This window comes from Lonchura striata, chromosome 1A (assembly GCF_050655825.1).
Source record: "Lonchura striata isolate lonStrDom1 chromosome 1A, ASM5065582v1, whole genome shotgun sequence".
Taxonomy (NCBI): domain Eukaryota; kingdom Metazoa; phylum Chordata; class Aves; order Passeriformes; family Estrildidae; genus Lonchura; species Lonchura striata.
This window is the reverse complement of record NC_140741.1, coordinates 27,009,213-27,036,157: the sequence shown is the minus strand read 5'-3', so window position 1 is coordinate 27,036,157 and position 26,945 is coordinate 27,009,213. Positions and strand designations below refer to the sequence as shown.

At 49.0% G+C, this 26,945-nt stretch overlaps 2 protein-coding genes across 3 annotated transcripts in view; both read left to right on the top strand.

Annotated features, from left to right (window-relative positions):
* Positions 1–907: 907 nt before the first annotated feature.
* On the top strand, positions 908–24,547 carry CSNK1E (casein kinase 1 epsilon). 2 transcript variants are annotated; one of them, XM_021553957.4, is made up of 11 exons: positions 908–1,035; positions 5,318–5,405; positions 11,722–11,832; positions 11,997–12,145; positions 12,845–13,073; positions 19,303–19,473; positions 20,937–21,085; positions 21,584–21,776; positions 21,881–22,020; positions 22,411–22,476; positions 23,003–24,547. In XM_021553957.4, the coding sequence occupies exons 2-10, from the start codon at positions 5,330–5,332 to the stop codon at positions 22,441–22,443; spliced, it is 1,251 nt and encodes a 416-aa protein (XP_021409632.1). In that variant the 5' UTR covers positions 908–1,035; positions 5,318–5,329; the 3' UTR covers positions 22,444–22,476; positions 23,003–24,547. The 2 variants fall into 2 exon arrangements, with proteins under 2 accessions (XP_021409632.1, XP_021409631.1); XM_021553956.3 differs by lacking the exon at positions 908–1,035 and adding an exon at positions 1,055–1,257.
* Positions 24,548–26,164: 1,617 nt separating this feature from the next.
* TMEM184B (transmembrane protein 184B) overlaps positions 26,165–26,945 on the top strand; it is a 30,940-nt gene continuing 30,159 nt past the window's right edge. Inside the window, exon 1 of the mRNA XM_021554079.4 lies at positions 26,165–26,322. Within this exon, the coding sequence (XP_021409754.2) occupies positions 26,320–26,322 (3 nt within the window). The 5' untranslated portion in view covers positions 26,165–26,319. The remainder of the gene's footprint in view (positions 26,323–26,945) is intronic.

The window sequence follows — 26,945 nt, the reverse complement described above, 5'->3', positions numbered from 1 at the left end:
ACGGAGCAATGACTGCTCTCTGCAGCACACAATGCCAGCATGGCTGCAGCCTGGGCCTCTTGGTGCTGACAGCCTGTGCTTACATTGTATGTTTCGAAGCTGATGTCAGGGGCCTGGCTTAGAAGCACCTAAGGGCTCTTCCCCATCACACTTATCTCCAACTGCAGGAACTGGGGTTCTTGACTTTGGGATGCCTGTGCCAGAGCAGCTCCTGGAGCCTCCAAAGCTGGGCACCATCTGGCTCTTGCTCTACAGAACCCTCTGTCCCTTCCAGCCCACACTACACTGGCCTCCAGCTTTTTCTGCAGTCCTGCTCCCAGAGCTCTCAACAGCACCTCCACTGGCTCCTTTGCACATCCAGCCCCCATCTTCCGGAAGCCCCCAAGTTGTTCCCCAGCGTGGGCTCTGCTCCTATACGCCCAGAAAGGTCTGATACATCCTGCCTGCTCCCCTTTCGGAGCTTTCGGAGGTGCTCTGGGGCTTGCTGTGCCCACCTGTCCCACAAACACCCCAGGGTCTGGGGGGCAGCCCCAGCTTTGCTCCCATCTGTTGGTGGGTGCCTCATGGGCCTCTGTCTGTCCACACTAGGGCTTGTGTGCGTGCTTCCTTATTTGTGTGGATTTGCAGGTGCTTCACCCAAGGGGCATCCCCACTCCTGAGGGGCCTGGGCTGAGGAGCCCTGAACACAGTGGGGCCTTTCTGATGGACCCCCGCTTGACATCCGCTGCCAGCGCGACGGGACACAGCACCCTCCTTCGACCATCCCCATGCTGGGCTACCCCGCTGCGGGTGGCTGCCGTGGGTGGGCTTGCTCCATGCTGAGCAGGAACCTTCAGCGGGGTCGCGGTCCCCAAAACCGAGCCCGTGTGTGTCTGCTCCGCCCGCCGGAGCTGAGGGACGGCGGCTGGGAAGGCGCCGGGAGCGGCGGCAGTTGCGCCTTTAACGGCGGGCGGAGGAGGAGGCGGAGGAGGAGGAGGGCCGGGGCTGCGTTGGGTGACATCAGTGGGTTTGGCTCCGGGGCTCAATGGAAACTGGGTGAGCGCCGGGCTGTGCCGAGCACACGCCGGCTGGAGGGGACGGCGAGCGGGCGGGAGGCGGCAGGCAGCGCCGCGCCGCGCCGAGCCGAGCGAAGGAGGGACGCGCCGGGCACGGCCGCCGCCAGCCCTCCCCAATCCTCCGTCATCCTCCCCGCCGCGGCCGCCTGGCCCCCTGACAGCCGGCGGAGCAGCATCCCCACACGGCCCCCTTCCCGTCAGGGTGGGTATGGGGGGCGCCCGCCCGCATCTTGGGGCGCAAACCCCGGGGGAAAGGCGGCCCCTCCGGCTCTTTGTGTGCGCGGAGGGAGGGGGAGGGGGCGGGGGAGGGGAGGGCAGGGCGCGATGCGCCGGGCCGGGGGGGCGCGGGGGACAAAAGCCCCTTTGTGGGGGCGCGGGGAGGGGGTCGCCCCCTCCGCCAGCGGCAGATTTTGGGGGGGCTGTTCCCCCTTCTCCCCTTTTTCCGCCTGCCGGGGCCCTGCCTGGCTGCCGGCGGGGCCGGGTGGGGAGGGGGGTGCCGTGTGTCCTCGGCGGGGTCTGCGGGGGTCCCGGAGGGGGGCCGCCCCCCGGGGGATTTAGCCCCCCACCCCTTCCGTTCACTGATGCTCCGGGTCTCCCTCCCCGGCCCCCCTCGTCGCCTCTTCGGGGGAGAAGGGGTGTCTGCGTTTGGGGGGATTGTGGGGTCGATATTTCCTCTTGTGGGGGGCGGTAGGGGCGGGGGTCGATGCCGGGTCCGGATGCGAGTGGGGGGACGAGGAGAAGTTCAGCGCCGTTCCCGGGGGTGGCAGCTTTTTGTTACCTACCCGGAAAAATAACAGCCCGGGTACGGCTGTCTTCGCGTAGTGTTTGCCTGTAGGGGGTGGGGGTGTAAGGGACAGATTTATTATTATATTTTTTGGTGTGTGTCCCCCCTTTCCTGTTTTCCTGTTGTGGCTGTTTCTTCCTCAAATGTAGTTCAAATGCTCTGTGCTTGGGGTTTCTTTTCTCCCCCCATCTTATTTGCTGCTCTCCTTTCTGTAAGTGTCTAAGGGTCTGGAGGGGTTTGGTGTTTTGCATTTCAATCAATGTAATTTTTTTCTTTTTTCCTTCACATTTTTAAGCCAGGTCAAATTACTGGTTTCCCAGCCTATCTTTTTTTCCCTTCAAACACCCCCCCCCCAAAAAAAAAAAAAAAAAAAAAAAAAAAAAAAAAGACGTTTAAAGCCTTAATAGTCTTTGGGTAAAGCAGCCCCCACTCCCTACACTTCCACTGAAAGCTGGAGCATTGCTGGGATCGGCAGCCTCCATTATGGAGCCGTGGGTTTGGTTTTGTATGGCTTTTGCCAGACAGGGCATCTTCTCATTCCCGACCCCCTCGGGTGGGACAGAGGTGTCCCTCCTGTCCCCCAGCCCCTCTTGATGGTCCCCCCCTCCAACATGGTCCCTGCATCGTTGGTCGCCATCGCTGCTGGCACAGCAATGTGATATCAACTCTTATCGTGTGTTTATATAATGGCCTTTGTGCCTGTACGTGGGTATTTTATATTATATAAAAGGGGCTGGTGCAAAATGGTGTGTGTGGGGAAGCAGCGCTGGCGGCTGGATAGTTTTATTATTTTTTTTGAGATTGTGTAGTATTGGATATTCATGTATGCAAACACTCATGCAGAGCACACTCTCGCTCTGAGGTTGTATGTGTGTTAATCCCTTATGGAAAACTAAATGGTTTAACTAAATGATTGCCCTGCAGCCCCTGGGAATGCTGCCTTGGCTGTAGAGTGCAGGAAGGGTGGCAGGGCTGGGGGGTTAAGGCTGTGGGGGGTGGGGTGGGAAGGAGGGTTGGCTTTTAAATTTTACATGTATAAATAACACATAGAGGGGTGATACAAATTTCACATGTAAGAATATATATTTTGTGGGTACAATTTTCTTTCTTCTTGTAACAGTAGACCTGAAGATGAGGAGATAAAGGGCGGAAGCTGTGGATGGTGGTGGGGGTATGTGTGTGAAATAGAAGCAAATGGGATAGATGTTTGAACTCCTGGAGCAGTTGTTGAGGGGGTGGGATGTATGTGTCCTGCCCTCTTACCAGGAATCCAGGCTCTTGCTCTCTGGCTATCCTCAGCCCAGGTTTTCAACTCACACTTGTGTATGTATGTGTGTTGGGGGGGAGATAAGGCAAAATGACAGCTGTGCGAGACCATGATTTTTTTTACTCCATTATCCTGCTTCCCGCTTCCACCCCCGCGCCCTGGAGCATTTTTTAGATTCCCCTTTGGAGCCTGTTGCTTAATCAGCTACAAGGCTGCTGCCTCGTTGTGTGAGAAACCCTTCTTAACCTGGCTCCTGCCTGTCCCAGAAGGGTGGGTCCGAATTTAGGTTAGGGACTGTGGTGTTGCAGAGCAGTACCTGCAGTGTCCCACCGGGCCCTCTTGCCCAGTCTCTGCCGTGTGCTCAGCTGTGCTCGCCCCAGCTGGGAATTGGACTCAAGTGGAAGTGCTCGGGGTTCACAGGCCTGGGTGAGCACTCCATGAAGGAAGGAGGATCGGGAGCTGTCTTCTTGACAGTGGTGTGACGGTTCCTGGGGACACAGACCTTTGATCGTTTATTGGAGTAGGAGTGTAAGCAAGTCAGATGTATGTTAATGTGGTTATACAGAACAGCAGGCAGCGGATAGAAATCATGTCTGTTTGCTGCGCCCTCACCCAGGTACGCCTGCCTTCTGGTTCAGTTCCCAAGGCTCTGCCTACATTCCTGGTAGTAAGAAAGTCAGAAATAGCCACAGGGTTTTCTAGACTTCAGATGGACAGAAACCCACATGCATAAGCAAATACTAGGTGAGGGGACTCCACCTCTGAGTGTTTTGTGTGTGGTTTCTGATGACTGGAGCTCTGCTTTCAGGGTTCACAATGTCCCCTGAATGCCTTGATAGGATTATTTCCCTGTACATCTCCGCAGCCCATCCATTCTTCTGTAATCCCATCTCCTGGGGCAGGGAAGCAGCTCTGGGTTTATAGTATGCCCAGAATCCTGTGGCTGGGATTATTTTTTTGTACTTCTGCCTCACAAGGCCATTTCTCCCTTCTTTCCTACAGTGATGCTTCCTTCCCACCGAACTCCAGCAAGAGAAAGTTCCTCGCTCCCACTTGTGAAAACATGAATCATTCCTCACCTTTCCTGTCCCCAACAGGCTCTGTGTCTGCATTTTGTACGCTAATAATGTGGCACTGCATAAATTAGGACTGTGGCAAATCCCTCTGAAAGGAGACACATTGTCTGTCTCAGGAAGAGATGTGGTTTCTAGAATAAATGGGTGGACATAGAAGAGGCAAGGGAAAGGGGGCTGTTAAGATGGGAGCTGCTGGAGCTGTGTTTGGCCGAGGTGTTTGCAGCAGAAGTTGAGGTTGGCAGAGAGAACAAACTCTGTGGCTGTGGTCCTTCCACCCAGTTGGTTTTCTGTGGTAGGTGAGTAGGCTGAGCCTGGGCATGTTGATAGGGTACATGAGGTCAAAGGGTTAGCTAATCATCTCAGGTAAAGGGATGAGGAAAGGCCTGAGCTGCTAAAAACAAACAGCTGCCATACCTAGGTAGGCAAGAGAGTTGGAGAGGCTCAGGTAGACCAAAGGAGGTGGTGATCAGCAGAAGTGTGTGGAGATGAGCAAGGGGTGTTCCTAGCCAGTGTGTGCCTGGCAGGGTTCAGTTCAGCGAGATGTCTCCTCCCTGTGCCGGCCCCTGCCTAGGAGAGATGCAGTCACTTGCTCCTGGCAGTCTGTCTGTCCCTCGCAGCCCTTGGGTCCTTTGCTTCACCAGCACTGAGGTGTTGGAGTAGGGCTGGGTCAGAGGGAAACTCCTCATAGAGTTTGTTATTCCTGACCCTTCTGGTGTCTCAGAAGGTACTTCTGTCCCAGTGTCAGGTACTGTAAGGTACAGGAAGCAGTACCATGCCACCTCTTTACAGTAGTGTGGCATGATCACGCACTGAAACCTTCTTAGAAGGGGTTTCCTGAACCCCTCCCTAGTCTCTGAGCAAAAAGAGGGGAAGAGGTTCAATCATGCTTCATTCTAATAATGGGAACATGTGAAAAACAAGCTTGAGAGTGTTCTGGTCCTGCAGTGTTTCTTGCTCATGCTGTCCCTGGAAATTCAGATCAGGAGAGGTGATGGAAGCTATGTAGAAAGTGAAGTATTTCAAGATTTAAAACTGCTCAGCCTCTGGATGAAGTGGGGAAGTCTCTTCTGCAGTCTTACATGATTCACTTCCTGTTTCTGCTCTGACAGTGCTCTTTCTGTGCCTCTTTTCTTAGCACGACTGAACCATGGAGCTTCGAGTGGGAAACAAATACCGGCTGGGCAGAAAGATTGGCAGTGGTTCGTTTGGAGACATTTACCTAGGTGAGTGTGAGAGTCTGTCTCAAGGTTGGTTTTCTCAATTGCATCATTGTTTTGGGGTTGTTTTTCTTGCCTGTTGGTATTTGTGGGCACCATGTAAGGTTGGATGGGGTGGAGAAGGGAAAAAAACTAATGGAATACTGCTAGTGGCTGCTGGCCTTCTCATGGTAAAGAAAGGGGGATGAGCTCAGCTTTGACTTACCACATACTGAAGACACAGTGCTGGTTGATCAGACTGATTTAGATTTGGACTGTTTGGGGCATAGTTGTCATATACTCTATTCCAGCATTCTCACTTCCTTTTCTTGAGCTTGGGTGTGTGTGGGTATAAACTCTGTTCACAGAGCGTGTGGTGGAAAGGGAGGACATAGCTATTCCTTCAAGGATAGAAGGAATGCTGTTTTGGGAAGACTGGTAGTGGAAGAGGTGGTCCAGGACCTGTAAGAGAAAGGTATGAGATGAGGAGGTGTAAAACAGGTCAGAGAGCCTGGCCTGGTTGAAGTCCTCGGGCTCAGATCTGTTAGATCTGTAATGGGATTTAGAATTAATGTCTGAAATGACCTGAGCTGGAAGCTCAGTGGACAGAGCCCATGAGGTGCTGGGTTTCCTGTTACCACAGCAGGTCACCTGGGTAGAAGTTCTTCCAAGCCAGTGTGCTGATGTGTAGATATGTTCCCTGATGCTTGCCTGCTCATGTTTTTATTGGCTCAAACCATGTGGGGCCAGAGTGGCGAGACTACCCAGCAGCCTGCTCGATCCCTCCATCAGGGCTGGTGTTACCTTGTCTCTGGTTCTCACCACTACCTGTTCTGCTGTGGTCCTGCAGGCCAGCTGAAGGGCTGCCCTCTGCTTTAGTGTCCGCACCCTTTGGGTACTTGCAGGTGGTTGTCATGTGCTCCTTGACTGTTAATTTGTTCAGTTGAGGTGTATTTCGGTTCCCAGTATATCCACCACTCCTCACTTTTGCTGGTCCTTCAGTTTTTCCTAGTTTCATCTGCTGAGCAGCTTGGAGTCAACACTGCTTTTGAGGTGTGGCATTTCCAGTGCCTGGCAGTGGAGGACTACCCTGGGTGATCTGTAATGTGATGCCTCTGCATAGGCTGCTTTGAGTCTCCTTGGCTTTCCCCATAGCCAACACTATCAGGTTACAGAACTGGCCATAACACACTGTCAGCTGTATCGTTGGAGAGCTCTTCTAGGATCTCCAACATCTTCCCATCCCTCCCCAAATCCCTTTCATTGAATACCTCCAGTTCAGATTACATTTTCCTCTGATTGTAAATCACCATCTATAATCAACCTCTGGTTTTTATTTCCAGTTCCCTCTTGCTTTATTATTCTCTCTTGCTTGGTGCTGGCAGCCCCTCTTGATTAAGTGTCCTGTGGGAATCATCAGTAACAGGCTTTGTTGCCACCTTTATCCAGAACATGAATAAAGGATAAATAATGGATCTGGGATCCCAGTTCCACTGTGTGCTGCCTTTACTACAGCCTGTTCCTGTATGCTGCTCCTGTGTGGGCCTTCAACCAGTTAGTGTCTTGGATGACAGTGGTTTTAATTCCCAGTGCTAGGATTCAGGGATGGTAGCTCAGACACAGCATTTTCCACATTTGTTATGTCTTGAAGCATTGCAGACCCTCTCTACGATAGTGTAAATTGCCAGGATCTTGCTAAACATCTGGGGTACATATAGGGAGAGAAAGGAGGTACTGAATGGAAAGACCTGATCCTGTATTGCTCTGTACCATGTAACAGGTCATCCGCCTGTGCAAATCAGGTATGGAAAACAGGCCCTGGTGAGGGGGTTGTGCCTGCCTTGCCTGTCACTAAACAGAAGAAGCCCAGTGCCCCAGTGTGGTGAGCACAGCAGGATTCAACCAAGTTACTTGAATGCAGTATCAAAGCCCTTGTGATGTTCCTTGAGGTGCAAGCCAGCATGTTTTGAAGCAGTGATAGCGAGACTTCATGGAGCCTGGGTGACTCCCCAGCCTGGAGGGATTGGGCATGTAGTCTGTGGTGGTGTGTCTGGAGGACGCTTGTGTTCATGCTATGCTCTCACGGCCTTCTCTGCAGACGGAAGGACTCATTCACGAGGACTTCTCTCCTGCACCAGGTTCACCTCAGCATTCTCTCCTTTGATAATGGTGTGGATACAGAGCAGGGCTTGTCTGTCTCTGAGGATTAGTAGGGGCTATATGCTTTATCCTTCTCTTTCAGGGTGTTACTACCTTCACCTGCTCTATAACCAATGGGTGCTGCCTGCTGTCCTCTTGGGGTTTGTTTTAGGTTTTTTGTCTGTCAGAAGGAAACTTGGATTTTTACGTGGGTAGATACAAAGGATGGACTGTATTAATCCTTAGCTGGGTCTTGAAGCACATTCCTTCCATGCCCTACTTTGAAGGATAGATGTGCCAGGTGGAATACTCTCTCCGCATTGGTTTGAGAGGGTGGGAAATGAGATCAGGCTGCCCATGAGCCTTGGCTAGCCCATTTACCTCTAGAAATGCTCATTCAGAAGAGCAAACCCAGTTTGCAGAGGAATTGCCGAGACCTTTGGGCTGCTGGAGGGGGAGGTGCTTTGTCAGAGGTGCTGGCCAAGAGGCAGGGCAGGGTTGCTGGACGTGTAGGAATGGTTTGGCCGGGATGCACACTGGTGGTGGAGAGGAGCTGGGCAGACAAAGCATGCTGGGACCTGAGCTGGCTGGGGACAGTTCCTGGTGGCAGGCTCCTCCCTTGCTGGGAGGGGAGTGCCTTCCCTTTGTTTCCTGGCTTGTTAACTCTCTCTCGCCCTATCTGCCTTCATCCATCTGTTCCCAGCCCTCCATTCTTCCCTCGGCAGGCTGTAGAGAGGGGCACAGATGATGGGGAGTGTGGGGCCTCTGCCTGTTGCCCCCGATGCTCAGGGAGGGCGGTGTTTATTGTATCAGACATGCAGTCAGGATTCCACTCTGAAAAGATCCTGTTCAGCCGGTGACATCCTCTGTCCCCGGGGCCCCGTTTCAAAGAGCTTTTGATGAATGAGTTGAATTTGTGCAGCCCCCACAGCGGAGCGAGACTGGGGGAGGATGTTTGGAATTATCCCCCATCCTACATTCAGTCTCTCGAGTGGCTGAAGCTAGCAGACTCTGCTGTATTTGCCTGAAACACGGTGCTTTCCAGTCTGTAAAGAGAGCACAGAACTGTTGCTTTTGTACTTGTAGCTTTAAAAAAGATGGTGGTCGAAGCATGGAACAAAGGATCAGAAAGACTGCTGCCCTTAAATTCCCTCCTCGCTAGTGGTGGTCTTGATCTAGGTGGATCTCTAGCCAAGAAATAGTACAGGGAGCAACTTGTAGACATGGTGAGGTTTGGAGAGGGAACAAGCCGAAAGAGTTCAGACAGTGACCCCCTGAGCAAAGGCTAGGTCAGATTGGTCCAGAGAAGGACCACAATAATGGTTAGATGGATGAAGCACCTCTATTATGAGGAAGGGCTGAGAGAATTGAGATTGTTCAGCCTTGGAGAAGAAAAGGCTTTGGGATGACCTAGTTCCAGCCTTCCCTCCCTGAAAGAAGCATACAAGAAAGACTGGGAGAGACTTTTTGCAAGGGCACATAGTGATAGGACAAGGGGAATGAGTTTAAATTGAAAAAGGTTTTGATTATAGATTAAGAAGAAATTCTTTGCTATGAGGGTGGTGGGAGACTGGAAAAGGTACCCCAGAGAAGTTGTGGATGCCACATCCCTGGAAGTGTTCAAGGCCAGGCTGGATGGGGCTCTGAGCAACCCGGCCTAGTGAAAGGTGTCCCTCATGGCAGGGGTGTTGGAACTAGGTGATCCTTAAGGTCCCTTCCAACCCAAACCATCCTCCAAGTCTGCTTGTGCTCTTCTAGGCCACAGGGTTATTTGTTCTTTCTCTAAGTAACACTTGTGCTTGGGCTATGGAGAGTGGGACTGAAGGCCATCTGAGCATCTGAATCACATAATCACATTTTGAAGAATCAGAGTCTTCTTGATGTCTACCCCTGCTTTCCCTTTATGTGCTCACAGATAACACTCCCTACCTGCAGACAGCCCAGTAGGTGGATGCATCTCCATGTTTCTGAACACCCAGGGTAATTTGGAGATGAAAACTCGTTCATGTTTCCATGGTTCATGTTCTGGGAATCAGGTTCATTCAAAATGCTAATGCTGCAAAAAGTCAGAGAGATTCATCATTTCTTTTGTGTCAGAAAATGTATCAGGAGAGGGAAAAATTCTCCCTTGTCTCTGGGAGCAGACAAGGGAGCTGCTTCAGAGGATTTCGAGGAAAGTCTTCACAAAGGCAGGGGAAAGAGACAAGGGAAGGAAGTGCTCTTACGTTTTTTGGATGTCCTGGGTGTTTCCATGCTGAATGAGAGCCGGTGGTTGAACACTAATTTAAAAGGTGGAAGGATACTAGTCCCTTTTCTTACTCTTTTCCTCCTTGCATCACCTGGTGCTTTTAAGAAGGGTCCTCTGGTGGAGTGAAGGGAATATACGGACTTGTTTTTCTGGCCACCAGTTTTTAAGTGGAAAATGCCAGCATCTTTTCAAAAGTAAGCATTGGACAAATGTTTCTGCCTCTCAGGACGGCTTTTCCCCTTTCCCTTCTCCTGGATCCTGCATTAAAATCTGTATTAAATTAATCCCATTGCTCCTCCTTCCCCTCCCTCAGAACACCCTAAATAATTCCTCTCCCTCCTTAGTGTTTACAGCCTTCAAATATTTGTAGACTGTTGTCATGTCCCATTCTTCTCCCCACCCTTCTTAGTTGTATCTCTTGTCTATGTTACATATTTAGCTCTTTTAATCTTCCTTAGTAAATCAATCCCTCTAGGCCCCAATCGTTTTTGTTGCTCTCTTACAAATTCCTAGCAGCTTGTCTGTCTCAACCCAGCGCTGCAGCATCTAGATCATGTGTTTTTGCTAGCAGGCAGCTCTTGGCTAACTTTGTGTACAAGCCAGAACTCTTCAGCTGGAGATGGATCTCTTTCAGATCCATGGGGAGAAGCAATCCAGTTGTGTGAACATTTCCTTCTTTTCTTTGGTCCCTGGCTCTGGAGGCAGTGTGTGAAAGAGGATAACTGAAAAGATTTATCTGCAGCTTGTCCTTGTGGACTCTTAAAGTCTTATCTCAGGGTTCAGGAGGCACAAATTAGCCAGACCTACCAAAACTAGCTATGGGATATCTGCAAAACATCACCTTTGATTCCAGCTCATGTTTGGCATGCATGTTCTGGAGTAGTTTATTTTATGACAGTGTTCATAGGCTGCTTGTGATCAGGGCTGCTCTCTGATTTGTGTTTAAGTGAAATTTCTAATAGTTCCAGATATGAGGAGGGGCTTGTCTTAGTGTGCGAAGCAGGCATGGTGGAGGAGGAGAAAAGCAAGTCTTGAGTGTCATTCCCGTGACCCGTGTACAGATATTCCTCCTTTCCATTTTAGGATGATGTGAAACATCTGGAATCCTTTCAGCTAGTACAAGAAAAGGAGCAGCCTGTTCCTTCTTTGACAGTGCACTTTGGGACCAGAGTGCTGGCTTTTGCAGCTGGCAGCTCAGTTGTTTTCAGAGAGAAGTGTATGGGGTGGTGGTTTAGTGTAATTGGAAGTATCTAGCAATACCTTCAACAAAGGTGTCCAGACAGCTTAATTCAGGACTGGATTCTGCTTATTTCTTCATACTTCTAATTTGTGATATAGCAAATGTTTCTGTGTTGGCAAAAGATAAAGGTATTATTAAAACCCTCAGGAGAGAGAGAAGCTGGGGATTTGGAAATTGTCTGTATTGAGCAGGTCAGTGCTGTGGAGAAAAGAGAGAGCTCGCATGTTAGTAATGTTTCATCCTGAACTAATTGGCTGTATTGAAATTATGTAACTGAGGTAACCAGTAATTTTTCTGGGGAAGAGATACTCCCTATCACTACCTGAGGGACTGCTTGGGTTCAGGGGCTAGGTTTATGATTAGAGGAAGCTACAACGTCCACTCAGGAAGGTTTAGGTACTGTTGATCTGTGCAGATTGGCCTGCCAAAGTCTGTCACTTTTTGAGATAACAAGGCAGTTCACGTGTAGGATTGTTGTTCTAGACTGACTTCAGGATCAGACCAGGTTTCCTATTCATGTGCCTCTCTCTGGCTTGCGTTTACAAATGGCAGTGCTGGAAACCGTATGAAGTTGAAGTAGCTGAATCTAATTTCTGTCATAGAGAATAAATTTCAGGGCAAATCTTAAGGTCTTGGCATCTTTACAGGCCTTGTTAGAAGTGTTTAACTTCAGTAGAAACTTGTGCAATCTTCATTTCACTCTCATTCCTATGCAGGAGCCAATATTGCAACTGGTGAAGAGGTGGCCATCAAACTGGAATGTGTCAAAACCAAGCATCCCCAGCTCCACATTGAAAGCAAGTTCTACAAGATGATGCAGGGAGGAGGTGAGATGGGGAGGAAATTATGGGGATGGGGGAGTGGTTGGAGAAGGAAACTATTCTGGAGGGCTGTAGAAAATAAATTATTTGGTGTTACACATGAACTTCTCAGCAGGGGATTCAACATCTATTCTCTCTGTTCCCTGGGCTTAATCTTTTTCTTTCCCCAGTGGGTATCCCCTCCATTAAGTGGTGTGGAGCAGAGGGGGACTACAATGTGATGGTGATGGAACTCTTGGGGCCCAGCCTGGAAGATCTCTTCAACTTTTGTTCCCGCAAATTTAGTCTCAAGACAGTTCTGCTGCTGGCAGACCAGATGGTGAGTTTCCTCTGAAGCATTTGTGCCTACTCTCCTTTTCCATGCTTTTTCCCCCCACACACTCCCTTCCCATTCCCTCTGCTTAAGAACTGCTGCATCTGAGGCTTTCTTCATTTAGCACAAGTGGCTGCCAGCTTTCTATTTCTTGATGAAGTTGGGGGCCTGGAACCTAGGCACTGGTGGCATTTCCTTATCTCCATCCCTCCTTCCTTTGCCTGCTGCTCGCCTTGTGTTAGTGTTGCACACATAGATACTTTTGCCTGTGTGATGAATTATTGGCACCTATTTTAATTCCACTGCTCATGCCTTGGGTTCAAGACCCTTAACTCTTCTGAACAGGCCCATTCCTTTCCTGGCTCAGCTAAGTTCAAAAGTTGACAGCTGTCAATGCTGAAGCTCAAAGTTTTAGTCCCTATAGACTTGCTTCCCATCTTTCCTTGTGATGTTAATGGTGACCTTCTCAGAGTGAGGACTGGGTTGGTGTGCAGGGTTAAATTCCATCTCCAGATCCTGCAGCGTCCAGAGGGTGTCATTTCCTTGGCTGTCATCACTGATACTCAATGCAGAGTGTCCTTTTCTTGCTCTGATGGGCCAGTGTCTTGAACGGGGTACTATTTTTAACAGATGCAGTTAAAATAAGTTTGTTTCTTGCTTGTCTCACAATTTGTTTATTTATTTGTTTATCTATCCCTCCTCTAGATCAGCCGTATTGAGTACATTCATTCCAAGAACTTCATCCATCGGGATGTGAAGCCAGACAACTTCCTTATGGGCCTTGGCAAAAAGGGCAACCTAGTATACATCATTGATTTTGGTTTGGCCAAGAAGTACCGAGATGCCCGGACCCACCAGCACATCCCTTATCGGGAAAACAAGAATCTGACTGGCACAGCCCGTTACGCCTCTATCAACACCCACCTGGGAATCGGTGAGCCTGCTGTTGCCTCTCGGTGGGGCTTTCCAGAGGAGGTTGTGTGTCCCCAGAAGGAGGGGGTTGGGTTATTTGCCTCACTCTGCTGCTGACCTGCCTTGAGATGGTGGGCAAATAACTTAAATGCTACACCTGTGTAACTTCTGCTGCTGTGGTGGCATTCTGAGCTCCTTGAAGACAGAAATCGTCTCCTGGTCTATGTGTGTGCACTGCTCAGTGCACGGGTCCCTGTTGAGCATTAAGGCTGTGACCTCTCTGACTGTGCTCCTACTAAATCTGCCTTTGCACAATTTTTGCAGGCTGATTAGATGTGTAAAGGAGACATTCACAAGCACTGAGCCTTTAGGAATATGTGCAGTTGAAACCTGTCTTTTTGACTCCTGAGTGCCTTCATCAGTGATTGTTCTGTAGCTGTCAGAGCTGGAAGATAAGAGGCCCCTGCAATGTGGTGTTACCTACTACTGAGGATGGGGATGTGCAGGAAATATACAAGAAGCTGAAATTGAGGGGAGGCTTCTAGCTGCCTGGACACCCCTGTTCTGTGATTGAGGATTGGCTGTCACAGGCCTTCAAAATAGACACGTGTCTGTGAACTACACAAACTCAGGCAACTTCGGAGTAGGGTTCTGTCCTTAATGTGTGTGGTTAGTACTGAGGAGATGAAACTAGGCTGGAAAAGAATGATGAGTGTTCAGCCAGGTCTTACACTGGTGATGACCATCATCCCAGGTTTTGTAAAAGCCTTGTGCCAGTTAGTAGCCACCATGCTTAAACCTCCTGAAGTCACCGAAACTATTGTCCTGGGAGTCAGCCCCTGGTGGCTGTGAAAAACTTCTTTCCAGCATTTGACCTCCTTTCTCTGCTAAATTAAAGCTAAACTTTGTTCACACTTTGAGGCCTCCTTAGTTACTGTAGGGTCCATTTGGAGCAAGCTGACTTGGTTCTGCTATTGACTGGCAACTCTTAAGGAGCAGAAACATGAATGCTGTCTTGCCTGTTGGACCCAGGGAAGTATCTGCTTTGCTTGCAGATTGTTTATATCTCTGGAAGGCGCTTCTTCTCAAGTGTATAACCTCACCTGGGAATTTGAAAATCAGAGCAAGGCACTCAAAACTTTCAAACTAACAGCTTCCACAGGATTTCATGTCCTCATTCTTCCTGCATTCTCCCCTCTTGCAGATATTTCTCAGATATCTGAAGTTCAATACTTGGCCTGCAGAAAATAAAGCAGTTTTTCCCAATGTCTTCCTTGCTTAATACTATATAACTTTAGATGGAGAATGCTTTATTTATATCAAAATGGGGAGTGTTGTGTGTTGAGAGTGGGCTGTAATCTCCTGACCTCTTCTATGTTATTAAAAATAGTTCTCATAGAGCTTTCTGAGTTGGCCTTCTGTATTTTGGCTTGACCTGCATATATATAACTGACTCTCCATTGAATTCTCAGTCAGGATTTCCACAGCCATGGTAACTGCCACAAGGAGACATGCACAAAATAATTCTCACTACTATGTCTGTCGATTCTTTTGTGTGTGCCTGCTCTGCCTGAACCGATCACGAGAGGCTAAATGTCTGCTTGTGGCTTTTGAACGACTTCATTATTCATTCCACCCCAACTTAGCCCTTTACTACTGGTGCTTGGCTTGTGTGTCAGGATGAACAAACAATGTCTAAACAGTAATCCAAGGGCAAATTGCATATGCCATTGGTCTGAGTGCAGCCGCTGCTCTCTCCATGCCCTTTGATTCGGGAGAGTCTGGGTGTGAGTTACTCTGCGCAACAGGTCTCGGGTGTATTATCTCCACATTGCCGATAGTTGCCCTGAATGGCATAAAGGTTACAGTGACTTGCCTGGAGGAAAGGGGGTGGGGGTGTTTGGGTTTCAGCTGAAGTTCCTGTTTCTCAAGACCTTGCCACAGGGTATATGACAGAGATATTAGTGAGTTAGCAGCATTGCCATGGGAACCAGCACTCTGAATTTTTTGACTTTTCAGAGACTAAATTCTCTGTCTTAACATTACGTTAATGTGGTCTAGGGAGAGAGAAGGAACCAGGTGCTGGGGTATTTGTGTGACAGGAATAGCAAATGAATAAATGCCTTTATTTGAATTTGCAAGCTAAGGGTTGGGCATTCCGATGTCTGGAGGAAACACATTCTTTTCCTGGTGACAGGGGAAAAAAGTAGGAGGCAAAACTGGGGAGGGTTCCACAGCTGGAGACTTGCCGTTGGGGGAGTCATTGGACTGTGCAGGCTTTGGTTCACGCATTCCAGTCAATTTTCACATGCTCTAGGGATGAGAGTCCCTTGCACCCACTGTAGCCTGTAATGTCTGAAATAGATGCCCGGTGTGCCCATGAGACAGTCTTAGAAGAAGCCTGATAGTCTCTGTCTGGGTGACAGAGAGGGTGGGGGGCAGTGCCTTCCCAAATGAATATCCTAGATGGTATCGGTGTAGGCTGTGCAGATCATAAGTCCTCCTGCTCATCCTGCCCTCTGTCACCCGTTCCAGATTCTTGTGTGTTTTTAAAAGCTGTTGCCATGCAGTGGGTAGAGAAAGGGGAACTCTAGTCCAGCATATGCAAGATCGGATCTGACTATGTAATCAGGGAAACATTGCTTGGTTAAGCCTGCCTGCAGCTGGGCTGACTCCAGGGAAGACAGCTGATTTCTAGGGAGTTCTGCATGGGAGCAGCATCACTTTGGTAGGATCAGAGTGGAGGAAAATGCTCAGGAAACAGCTTAGGCTGCAAAGAAACTCATTTTGCCATGAACTTTGTGTCCAAGGCAACCAGTTCTCAGTCTTCGGTCTTTGCCCAAGCATGTCTTGTCCTGTCCTGCCACTCACCCCTGACTTGGCTTCTGAGGACCCTGCTTTGGAAAGGGAGTTAAGGTGTGGGCTGGCTGGGAACCTCACTGGGGGTGAGAGGGAACTGGCAAGAGACTGCTTGCAGAGTGGGTTGGGTTTGGGAAGACATGCTGGGTTGTGTGGGAAGGTGACCTTGTGTTTTCTATTGGAAAGGCTTTTGGGAAGGAGGGAAGAAAGGATGAGTGTCTTATAGAAAATACATTTTTCATAAAATTGGCTTAAAAAAAACCAAAACATTGCAGGAGAGCTGAGATAAAATGGAGAGAGAAAGTATGGTGTGGTGTCACAGGTATGACTATAATTCTGCTTCTGGACTGACTTGCTCAGCGGATGCATTCACGTCACTTGTATTTTTCTTTCACTTTTCAAACTCCAAAGTGAGATTTTTTCTTTTTCCTGTGGCCCAGGGATGCTATGAGAGTTAGTCACTGATTGTCGTGTTTCTAAAAGTAGTTAACACTAAATAATGTTTCCTTGGTATGTAGAGGTAGAGTTTTATTTCTATCTCTTTGCTGTTTAATGTTATCTAGTATCCTGACTCTGCAAAAAAAAGTAATTAAAGACTGGGAGATGTGTTATAGTAACTATAGATGAAACAAATAAACAGGATGTAGAAACTGTTGTCCTTTACCCTCCTCCAAGGATTAATTCAGTATCTTGTATGTAGGGTTACAGGTAATAGACTGCTACAATGTTTTGAGGCAGCTGGACAATTGTGACCCCTTGTGTTGGCATTTCAGGCTCATCACAGGTGTGAGTCTCACTGAAGTTGTTTGAGTGGGCTACAATGCCCACATGTACGTGAGGTGCTAAACATGGGGAGTGCAGTGCTGTGAAACACCTACCATTCAGCATTTTAATAATTAGGCGTTGTGCTTGCAGTTGTTTTTCCTTGATCATATTGCTGTGTTAAGACACAGTTAAAGTGTGTTTGCATGCACGTAATGGATACTAGTTAGCTTCCTAATTTGGTTTTTAACCCCTCTCATTGCCTTCAGTGAGGGCTCATAGTATCCCCCACTGACTTGAGGCTCCCTAATCCCAAGTCTCTAATTCTGGCCTTCCCTAAACTGGTAGGACTGTGACCAGGCATCTGTTTGCAGAATATATCCTGTTCTGGATGGCATTGGTGGCTCTGCTCAAAAGTGCTGTGCTTCACACAAGTGGAGGTGTGTTACTCAGCCTGCCCTAAGCAGTTTGGAGTTCAAGCAAGATTTTGGAGGCAACATTCTGATTTATTCCTGAAAGGCTGATTTGCTTGTTCTGTAGGTTTCTCTGGTTCCTGCCCTGCCTTTCCCTACTCTTCTGAGGGGAACCACCTCTAGTCAGGAAGCCACAGCTAGAGGTGTTAAAGCTACAGCATGGATAAGTCAAGGGCTGGCAAGACTGCAGGATTGAGGTTATCCTTGTCTCCTATGCTTTCAAGCCCTGGGTGTGTGTTCTGACTCCATTTCCACATGCCTCCTGTCTAAGGATGTAGGTCATTAGCCAGTATTGTTTAGTTTTGTTTATTTGATATGCATGGTGAGTAATCGCAGCCCTCTGAGAGTACACGTATCCCAACCTTAGGCTAAATGCAAAACTGGGTTTCTTTTCTCTGTTCCTGTCATAGCACCTAAGTATCTCCCAGACAGCCATGTAATTATCTTTGGCAGTAGCCTGATAAGATTAGGAAGTATTAGCCCCTTTAAAGTGGGCAACTTGAGGCAGTAAGTTCGTGAGGTCAAAAAGTGCTGTAATTTCTGCATGCTCCAAGTAAGACACTTTGGGAATCTGCAGGACTGCCTTCTTCCCTACCATCTTGGAATGTGGCATTTTTGTGGTGTTTCATGTGCTTTGACCCAAATGATCTCTCCTATCAGTTATGGAATGATAAGACCTTCCTTTTCTTCTGCAACCATGGTACTTTTTTTTCCCCCTCAACAATTTTTACTTGACAAGCCCTCAGTTCTCAAAACAGCTAGGAGGTTCTGAGAGACATTTACAAGGAGGAAGGAGCCTTGTGACCCACAGCTTGTGTTGTTACATGAGGATACGTGTATTTGTGACCTGCTACTGCTATTCTTTTGTCAGGATTCAGCTCAGCTAACAGAAAAAGGGATATCTGTAGTGATCTACTGGCCTTTGAATGGGGCAGGTGGTAACATGTATCCGATACTGAGAGCTCACAGACTAGCATATAATCTGCAGCATCTTCCAGGATGTGGCACTGAATCCAGCAAAATATGCTGTAGTAAATTAATCTAATAGATGAAGGTCTTTAGTCTTTTCTCTATCCCTGTGCTCTCCCTTAAGCCATATTTTGCCTGCCTGTTATCTATGTCAGTTATTCTTCTGGAGATGTAAAGTACTTCCTCCAAAGTGTTTATTTTATTTGGGAGGGAAACAAGAACAAGACAATCTTGGCAAGATTTATAGATGAATTTGCAAGCAATGTTGGAGGAGTTGGGAGGAGTTAACCAGGCAATATTTGCAGTTGTTGAGATTCTGCATCAAATCCTTCTTGAGATAGCTTGAAACTTTAAATTGTCTTGGCTATTCTAGAGAACAAGGTCAGTGTGAAATGTTGGGGTTTTTTTTTGTGAGCCAGTTTCTTTTGTTTCATTAGTAAGCATCTAGAGACGAGTCCTTCCAATGGCATCTTAAGGGCAACCCTTGGTCTAAGTAGAGTTGGTAGTGATGCCAGTTATATAGTCATGCCCCATTTGGAGGGGAGTTTTTTCTTCAAAGTATACCCCTTTCCTCCACAGCTTGAAAAATGTCACCAAGCTGGAAAGACATCTTTGTACATTACATGTTAGGCTTCTACTATCAACAAAGTTGTTTACTACAAGAAGGGGTCCCTAGTTCCTTGTTTCTGCCCTGCTTAAAGACTATCAGCAATTTAAATTAGAAGATGTGTTTGAAAGGGCTGTGTTGGACTTAGCTCTGTTAGCTTTGTCTATCTGTGTCTGCCTCTGTCATGACTAATCCTTGGACTGAAGAATCATTCTGGGTGGGGAAGTGTGGGTGCCCTTCCTCTGTGACTGGGAAGAGCAAAGTAGGCAGGGTTGCTGCAGCAGTTCTTGAGATGTGAAATTCTTTTGTGAATTAAGGCTTGTCCAAGTGAGGAGGTAGTCAGTCATTAGTTATGTAGTGGGTTGGGCTGTATGGGGAGAGGAGCACCTTAACTCTTGTACTATGTCCATTATCACAGGAATTTGCTATGGAATGTCTTCTACAAGTTTGAGTATCTGTAGAAATCTACCAGAAAAGAGAAAGGGTTGGTCGTTCCATTCAGTGTTCACCTCCAAAGCTATGTGATTGCCAAAGTGGTTTTGTTTGCTGCTCACTCCTTGCCCCTTTGTAATTTCTCACAGAACAAAGTCGCCGTGATGACCTGGAGAGCCTGGGTTATGTGCTCATGTATTTCAACCTGGGCTCGCTGCCCTGGCAGGGCCTCAAGGCTGCCACCAAGCGCCAAAAGTACGAGAGGATCAGCGAGAAAAAGATGTCAACGCCCATCGAGGTGCTCTGCAAAGGGTACCCTTGTAAGTGCTCTCATCTTGATGGCTGTCTTGTCTGCTGCTTGGCTTGTTCGCCTGCTGAAACCCCCTGGAATCCTGAATCCTAAAGGGCAGTGCCCAGTACCCCAGACCAGGATGTGCTGCTGACACGGGTGATGAGAAGGATAACAGAGAGGTCACGGTACAGTTCAGGTTCAGAAGTGGGAAATGTGTTTTTGTGGGCAGTCAAACCTTCGATAGTAAGGGCATGAGAGTGCTGAGAGGAGGGATCTTTAGGACCTGGTGAGCATTTCAAAGGGGGGGTTGGCATTGAGCTGAGAAGGTATGCTGATGATGCTGAAATTTTACTGTTTAATGAGGAGTCTCAGGAATAACCAGGCATTAAAGTGGCAAATGTAGTTCTTTGTAGGTAAACATGGAGTAATGTATGTGAGAACAGAGAGAAGTCTTGGTCCTCAGGTCATGTGCACAGTAGTAGGCTCTGGCTGACCAGTGTCACTCACCAATGAGCTGTTGCAATTACAATTGATAGTTCTGTGAAAACATCAACTTTGTGCTCGGTGGCTGCTGAGGAAAGGGAGCATTAGGAATTACTAGGAAAGAAGCCCAGTGTGCTTAAACCCATGGCCCACTTGCACCTTGCATACACTGTGTAGGTCTGGTCTATCCCACTGTTTCACTAAGGATATGGTATAACTGAGGAAAAGGCCAAAAGCGTGACCAGAGGTGAGTTGATTTCTGCCCAAGTAATGAGTTTGCTGGAAAAGGAGGTAGATAGAGAGATGGTAGAAGTCTACTCTCTGGCTGTGCCTACAGAAGTTTGGATGGGAGCTGATTATTTGGTGGCCCCAGTTTTTGTATTGGAAGAGAAACAACGCTGGTTTCTGCCAGCTTCAAAATAAAAGGAAGTGGTTCTTCACACAGCCAGTGTGGAGACCTGTGGAAGTCCTTCTCAGAAGATGTTGTGGATGCTTAAATCTTACAGGAGTTGGAGGAGAGATGGGACGAGTATGTAGAAGAGAAATTGTGAGAATTACTGAATAGTTAGGAACTACATGCAGATCAGGAAGTTCATGGAGCTGAAAGCAGGTCAGTGGAAGTGTCAGATGTGTCTGCCCCATTCTTTCTTCTCTCATCTACTTCTGACCATTGTGTATGACAGGCTACTGAGCTAGGAAGACTATTGTTCTGAGTTGAACTTCCCAAAACTTGTCTTCGGCTCTTCTTTAGGCCTGCATTTCTACTGTCATTCAGCAGCCACTGTGACTTGCTAGGTCTTGCTTGGAGAAGCCGACAGAAAGAGGTGCTTAACATTTTCTCTGGTAAAAAGAGAAATGGGGTCCTTTTGGTGGACAAAGCATTGCCACCAGCAGGCTCAGTCCATGTTACACAGCTCAGTGTTTGTGCTGCCTTGGTCCAGCAAGCCGCTGTTGAAAGGCAGGTTGGATGGCAAACCACAGCCATCAGCTGTTCTCTGCTCTCTCCAGCTGAGTTCTCGACATACCTCAACTTCTGCCGTTCACTGAGGTTTGATGATAAGCCTGACTACTCATACCTGCGGCAACTCTTCCGCAACCTCTTCCACCGCCAAGGCTTCTCCTATGACTACGTCTTTGACTGGAACATGCTTAAATTTGTGAGTGTGTTTGGCAGAAGGGCTGGACTGGGGTTGGTTTGTATCATGGAGATGGGGGAGGAAGGTTGGAAACTGCCTGATGTCTGTGCTTAGCCCTGGTAAACAGCCTGAGCAAAGGGACTGGGTAGAGTGAAAAAGAGGCAGAGTATTTTGGTGTATAACTAACTGGGGGTATAGTTACTGTTCTATTAGTGTGTCTGATGGAGCACTTGAGTCAGTAGATCTGTAGCTAGCGATAATTTTTCAGGAGAGAGCTGTATTTGGAGGTGGGACATAGATGTGTGTTGCAATAACAGCTGTAGTTTATATGCTTTCTTACCTGTTTTGTTTTGGAATAGAATGAGGTCCCTTCTTGGTGCAGTGGAAAATGGTGAGGGGAGTTTTGGGGGTGGAGCTCCACTTTCTTGGCATGATGGAGCACCGTGTGTTTTCTGTCTGGGGCTGCTGCTGTCTCTCCTGCCTGACAGCCGTGTGTGGTGTTGGGGTTTCTCCACTCAGGGTGCAGCCCGGAACCCTGAGGATATGGATCGGGAGCGGCGAGAGCACGAGCGGGAGGAGAGGATGGGGCAGCTCCGAGGGTCAGCCACACGAGCGCTGCCCCCTGGTCCACCTGCCGGAGCCACTGCCAACCGTCTTCGCAATGTCACCGAGCCCATGGCCTCCACCCCCACCTCCCGAATCCAGCAGTCCGGTGAGGGGGGTGGGAGAGCTGGGGGAGGGTGCCACCCCTATTGCTGGCCGGAAACCAAAGCTATTGACTGATATTCTTGTCTCGGCATTTCTCTGCCCCAACAGGCAACACGTCCCCCAGAGCAATCTCAAGAGTGGACAGGGAGCGGAAGGTCAGCATGAGGTTACACCGAGGAGCTCCTGCCAACGTCTCCTCGTCTGACCTCACAGGGCGGCAAGAGGTGTCACGGATTTCAGCATCACAGGTGAGTTCCTGCTGCAGTGTTCCTGGCCTTGGCCAGGAAGGTCTACAAGCCCCAGAGCAGTTTTTGCCTGATTTGCTGGAGCTGACATGAGCTGGAAGCTTCTGGTGTGGTGAGGGGAGTGGTACCAAGGTTACACCCTTGCTCTTCCTTGCTCTTCTATTATGTATTTTATGGAGGCTATGCTGAGTACTGCCATTTTAGCTCTCTGCCTTGCTTGGAATAAGCCATCATCTTGCTGTCTTCCAGACCACAGTGGTTTGGAGAAGCAAAGCAGTAAACTCTTGAGAGGGAGGGTGTCTTGAGAGAAACATGCAGTCTCTCTGTTTTGATGCCTTTTTTGCTTTTTATTGTCCTCTCCAGCCCTTAGCAACTCTTCTTTTTCTTTTGTAGACAAGTGTGCCATTTGATCACCTTGGGAAGTGAGGAGCAATTGCCACTGGACCAGTGTTTGCTTAGGTGAGCTTGTACTTATGCCGGGGAACTGGGAATTGGGGAAAAAAAGCCTTAAGTTAAGACTTTGTTGGTGTGGGGGATTGGTATATTTCCTTTCCTTTCATCTTACTTTGAGATGTCCTTTGGCCTCAGAGGGAAGAATAAGGTTGGCTGCCAAAACTTTGAGGGAACAGATTGTCTTAGGTGTAAAGGTAGCTTCCAGATCTCCAGGATGATAGGAAGGGTGGAGAAGGTGTTGGGCTGGGGAGCCATTTTGTTAATTCCTCATGAATGCTTTTCTGGCAGTGTGACAGTGTTGGGGTGGAGGGTGCTGAGCAGGTGATCAAGTGTGGAAGACTTGGTACAGCTACTGAGTGCCTCTTGTAGAGGAAATGACAGTAGCTGGGCAAGGTAACTCTGAGGGGAGGCAGGAGTGTAGAAGAAAGGGCTGATTTGATTTGTTACACTCCAACTGGCAATGGAAGTGCTGGGAAGAGCCTTTATTCCTAACATCTCTTGCCTTTTTCTCTCTTTTGAATTCTCTTTTTAGTGTCTTCACTGTATTTTTCTTTTAAAAAACAAAAAACCCAAAAAACAAACAAAAACTAAAAAAAAAAAAAAAAGACAAAAAAAAAACCAAACAAAAAACCCAACAGAATTTCTTTTTGCCAACGATGAGGAGTCGAGCTGTGCCCCTGCGCTGGTGTGAGCCGTTTCCAGAGGGCCACCTGTCCCTGGTGTGAGCGCCTCCGAGGAACTGTCGAGGACGTGGGAGCTGTGTGGGAACGCCTGTGCTGCTCCCCAGCCCCTATCGCTGCCCCCACTGGCTACCCTCAGTTCCCTATCCTGACTCTGCTCCTGGTTTTGATTTCTCTGTTTTGCTTTTTCTTTTCTCCTTCTTCTTGCCTATCCTCTCCTGCTTTAATTTTTCTCTTTAATGTTGTTTTCAAATCATATGGTTTCTAGCCATATAAATTTAAACTTTGCTCTCCTTTTTTTCTGAGGGCAGGGATTGGTGGTGGGTGGGTGAGGTATTTTTTTTTGTATTTTTTGTTTTGTTCTTTTCAGGAGCCTTGTGGGCCAGGAGGGAATCAGATTCCAGCCACACTTGATGGTAGAAGTCTGATTTTTATTAGTATAACAGAATTTATTTTCTCAAGCATTAAACACATTTTAAGCTGTGAGGGGAATTGTGGTAACAGCCTAATCATTGACTCGGGCTTCCTTTCCTTGGGTGGCTTCTCTGCGGTTTCTTTTTTGGCTGTTGGGAGAAGTGCCAGCCTTCCCTGATCCAACTGGTCCTCACACACTGAGGGATCTCTTTGGAGAGGCACCTGGTCCCATGGAGGATGGGATAGTTGGAGCTGACATACAAGGAGAAATATACTTCTCATCCCTGCAGTGGGATCTTTTTATTTTTTTTTGTCTGGCTGTGCGTGTTTTTCTATTTTTATTTTTTAATTAAAACTTGTTTTAATTCCTGCGGAGAGAGTGTGGGACTTGAGGAGAAGAGAGGGGCGCACAGAAACTGGAGTTTGGAGTTCTTTCAGAGCGATGGTTCTTGCTCTCTCCTCATGCAACCCCAAGTAAGATCCACCAATACATGCACAATCCCCTCCTGCCCTCTCCCACCCGTTTCCCCCCCCTTTTCCCCCCCCGACTTTAGTTGTTTTTAAATATAATTTAGGAATTCTCAAGCTGCTTTGTGGCACTTGGGGCTTTGAAACACAATGATCACCACTGCGACCTATGGCCTGTAGCAGACACACTGTCACTGTAGTGTGGAGCCGATGGGTTGTTGGCAGGGCGGGGAGGGTGGGGTTAGTCTTTGTTTTGTTTGTTTTTACCCTTTCTATTTAACACTTTATTTTTCCTCCCTGTTTTTTTCCTAATTTATTTACCCCTCTTACTGTCTCTCTCTTTTTTTTAATTAAAGAGCAAAACTTTTTATTACTTTGTAATTTAAAAAAACAAAAAAAAAACCTGAAGAACTTTGGGGGGGATTTTGTACTTTTTTCCTGTGTAAATATTGGACTTTTTTGAGCTTTATCGTGGTTGTTAATTTGAAGTAATAAAGTAGAAAATGATAAAGTGACACCAGCATCTGTCATTTCTTCCTTTAATGGCCCTGGCATCTTTTCTGGGAGTCACATCTTAAATCACAGGAGGCATGGTGTTGCAGCTGAATCTGTTTCTGAATTCCAGGAACAAGTTTGATCAGAATTACTGGAAAAAAAGGCACAGGACTGGAGTGCCTAAAAATAAACCTGAGCTGATCTCTGCAGTTGCAGCCTTGGAACAGGCGAGAGTTATGTGAAATCTGATTCAGGATCTCTTGGTTCCTGGATCTGAGCCTCTGGCATCCCATGTGTCTGGCCTTGAGGAGGAGAGAGGGATGGGCCTTTCCACACCCTTGGCTTTGGGTGTGCGCTGACTTCGACAGATGTGGACCCTGGATTTTGTGGTTTTTGCTTTCTTCCAACTTAAGTCCTGAAGGAGAGGAGCACAGGGCACTTGACAACAGCACAGTGCCTGATGCAAACAGACTGAACTCTGTGATGTGCCACCTGCTGCTTTAGTGTCTGGTGGTGTGGTTTGTTTGGGTTTCTCTTCCTTTGGTTGTCTGACCAGTCTGGCAGTAAAATATTAAATTTTAATACTGATTTATTTCTAAATCGCTGCTCCTATAGCTACACATCCCTGCATTATCCTGATGAGAGGCCTGTTTCTTCCAGGCTCTGTCAAACCCTTGAAACTTATTTTCAGAAACACCTGCTGAGAATAAATGGTGGATCTTGGTGACTTTGCAAATTCTTTCCAAGCCTGTTCTCCGCCAGCTGGCCAGGAAGAGCTGTTCCTTTGTTTCCCTGCTGCAAGGGTCTTCCAGCTCCAGGGATGAGTGTAGAAAGGATGGGAAGAAGAAGGGGTATGGGAACTATCCAGGGCTGTGTGATATTCTGCAATTACCTCTATCCTGCAGTTGCCCTGCCTCCATTTTGAGTGTGCTTTTGCTGGATCAGAATGAAACTGGACTTTTTCTGTTGTAGATCCTGTTTTCTGTGAGAAAGGGGAACGTTTCCTGTGTGTAAAACAGCACTGCCATCCCTGCAGCGGGGTGGAGGCAGCAGAGCTGTGATCAGGCAGGGTCCAGGGGCTATGGGGGTATTTTGGGCAGGAGTTCTGGCCTGGGACAGAGTGGGAATATGCCTCCACTTTGGGGCATGTGTGGTAGGAGCTCCATATCTGATTCAAGATGGACAAGGGGACTTCTAATGCAGCAGGAGAAAAGGAGAAAACCAACAACCCTATCGCGGGTAGGATGTCACCTCCTTTTGCTAACACGGTCCTATTAAACTAGGGTGTGGTGCGTTTGCTTGCTTTCTTCCTTCGGCTTTTGTGGTGCTTTGGTTTTTTTTTTAGGACTCCGAGTGCCACGTTCGGACTTGAGTGGAAGCACGGCCTTGCTTTCCACACTTCTCCGTGTGTTTGTTTCCCTCGGGGTTTGGGGGGAATCTGCCTGAGGGAGGCTGTTCTGAGGCCAGCGCTGCCTTTGGCCGGCCGGGCGAGCAGAGCCGCCGGCCCGCCCGGCTGCGGAGCAACACCGCCTCACCCGCCGCGGCGGCGCTGCCCCTTTAAGAGAGGAGCGGTGACGTCACCCTGCTCCCCCTCCCGCGCGGGCAGTGGGCGGCGCGCGCGGCGCCGTGCGCAGGCGCGGAGGGAGGGCCGGGCCGGGCCCGGCGTCGCCATGGGCTCCTGAGGCCTCCGCGCCCCCGCGCCGGTGCCGGCGCCGCCCGCGGGGCAGCGGGCAGGGCCCGACCCGACCCCTCCTCGCCCCACCGGGCTGGGCCGCGCCCGCCCGCCCGCTGCATGGTAAGACGTGGCGGGGGCGGCTGCGGGCGCGCGGGGCGGGCCGGGCCGGAGCAGCCGCGCTGGCGCGGGGGTGGCTCGTTGAGGCGCCCACCAACTCGCCTTGCGCCCAACGTCGGCCCGGTGTGGTCGCTATTCCCTCTCCCCCGCAGTTCCTCCTCCCGTTCCCCGGCGTGACCTGCGCCACTCCCCGCGTCCCCACTCAGCCCTCCGCCCCGTTTCCCCCGCCCGGTGTGCGCCCCCTCTTCCTCAGGGCTGCCCCCGCCATTCCCCCTCCGCGCACATCCCTCCCGCATGGCCTCCATACCAGCGCACACACCGCGCACCCCCGCCTCTACCCACAGCCTCCCAGTGCAGCCCACCTCATTCCTTCCTCTCCCTCCTTCCCCAAAACCTGTCCTTGCTGCAGCTGTTCGGCTCTCCCTGTGCATGCACACGCACCAGCGCAGCCCCCTCGTTCCCCGGGGCTGTCACGCTCTTTGGTGCCGTTGGGTGCGTGTCCCTGTCTGCACGTTTGTGTCTGGTCCAGGGTGGGCTGGCAGCTCAGTAGACTGCAGTAACGTGATGGGCACCGGGTTTGTGTTTGTTGGGTTTCCTTTGGTTCGGACTGGTTGGACTGGCAGACG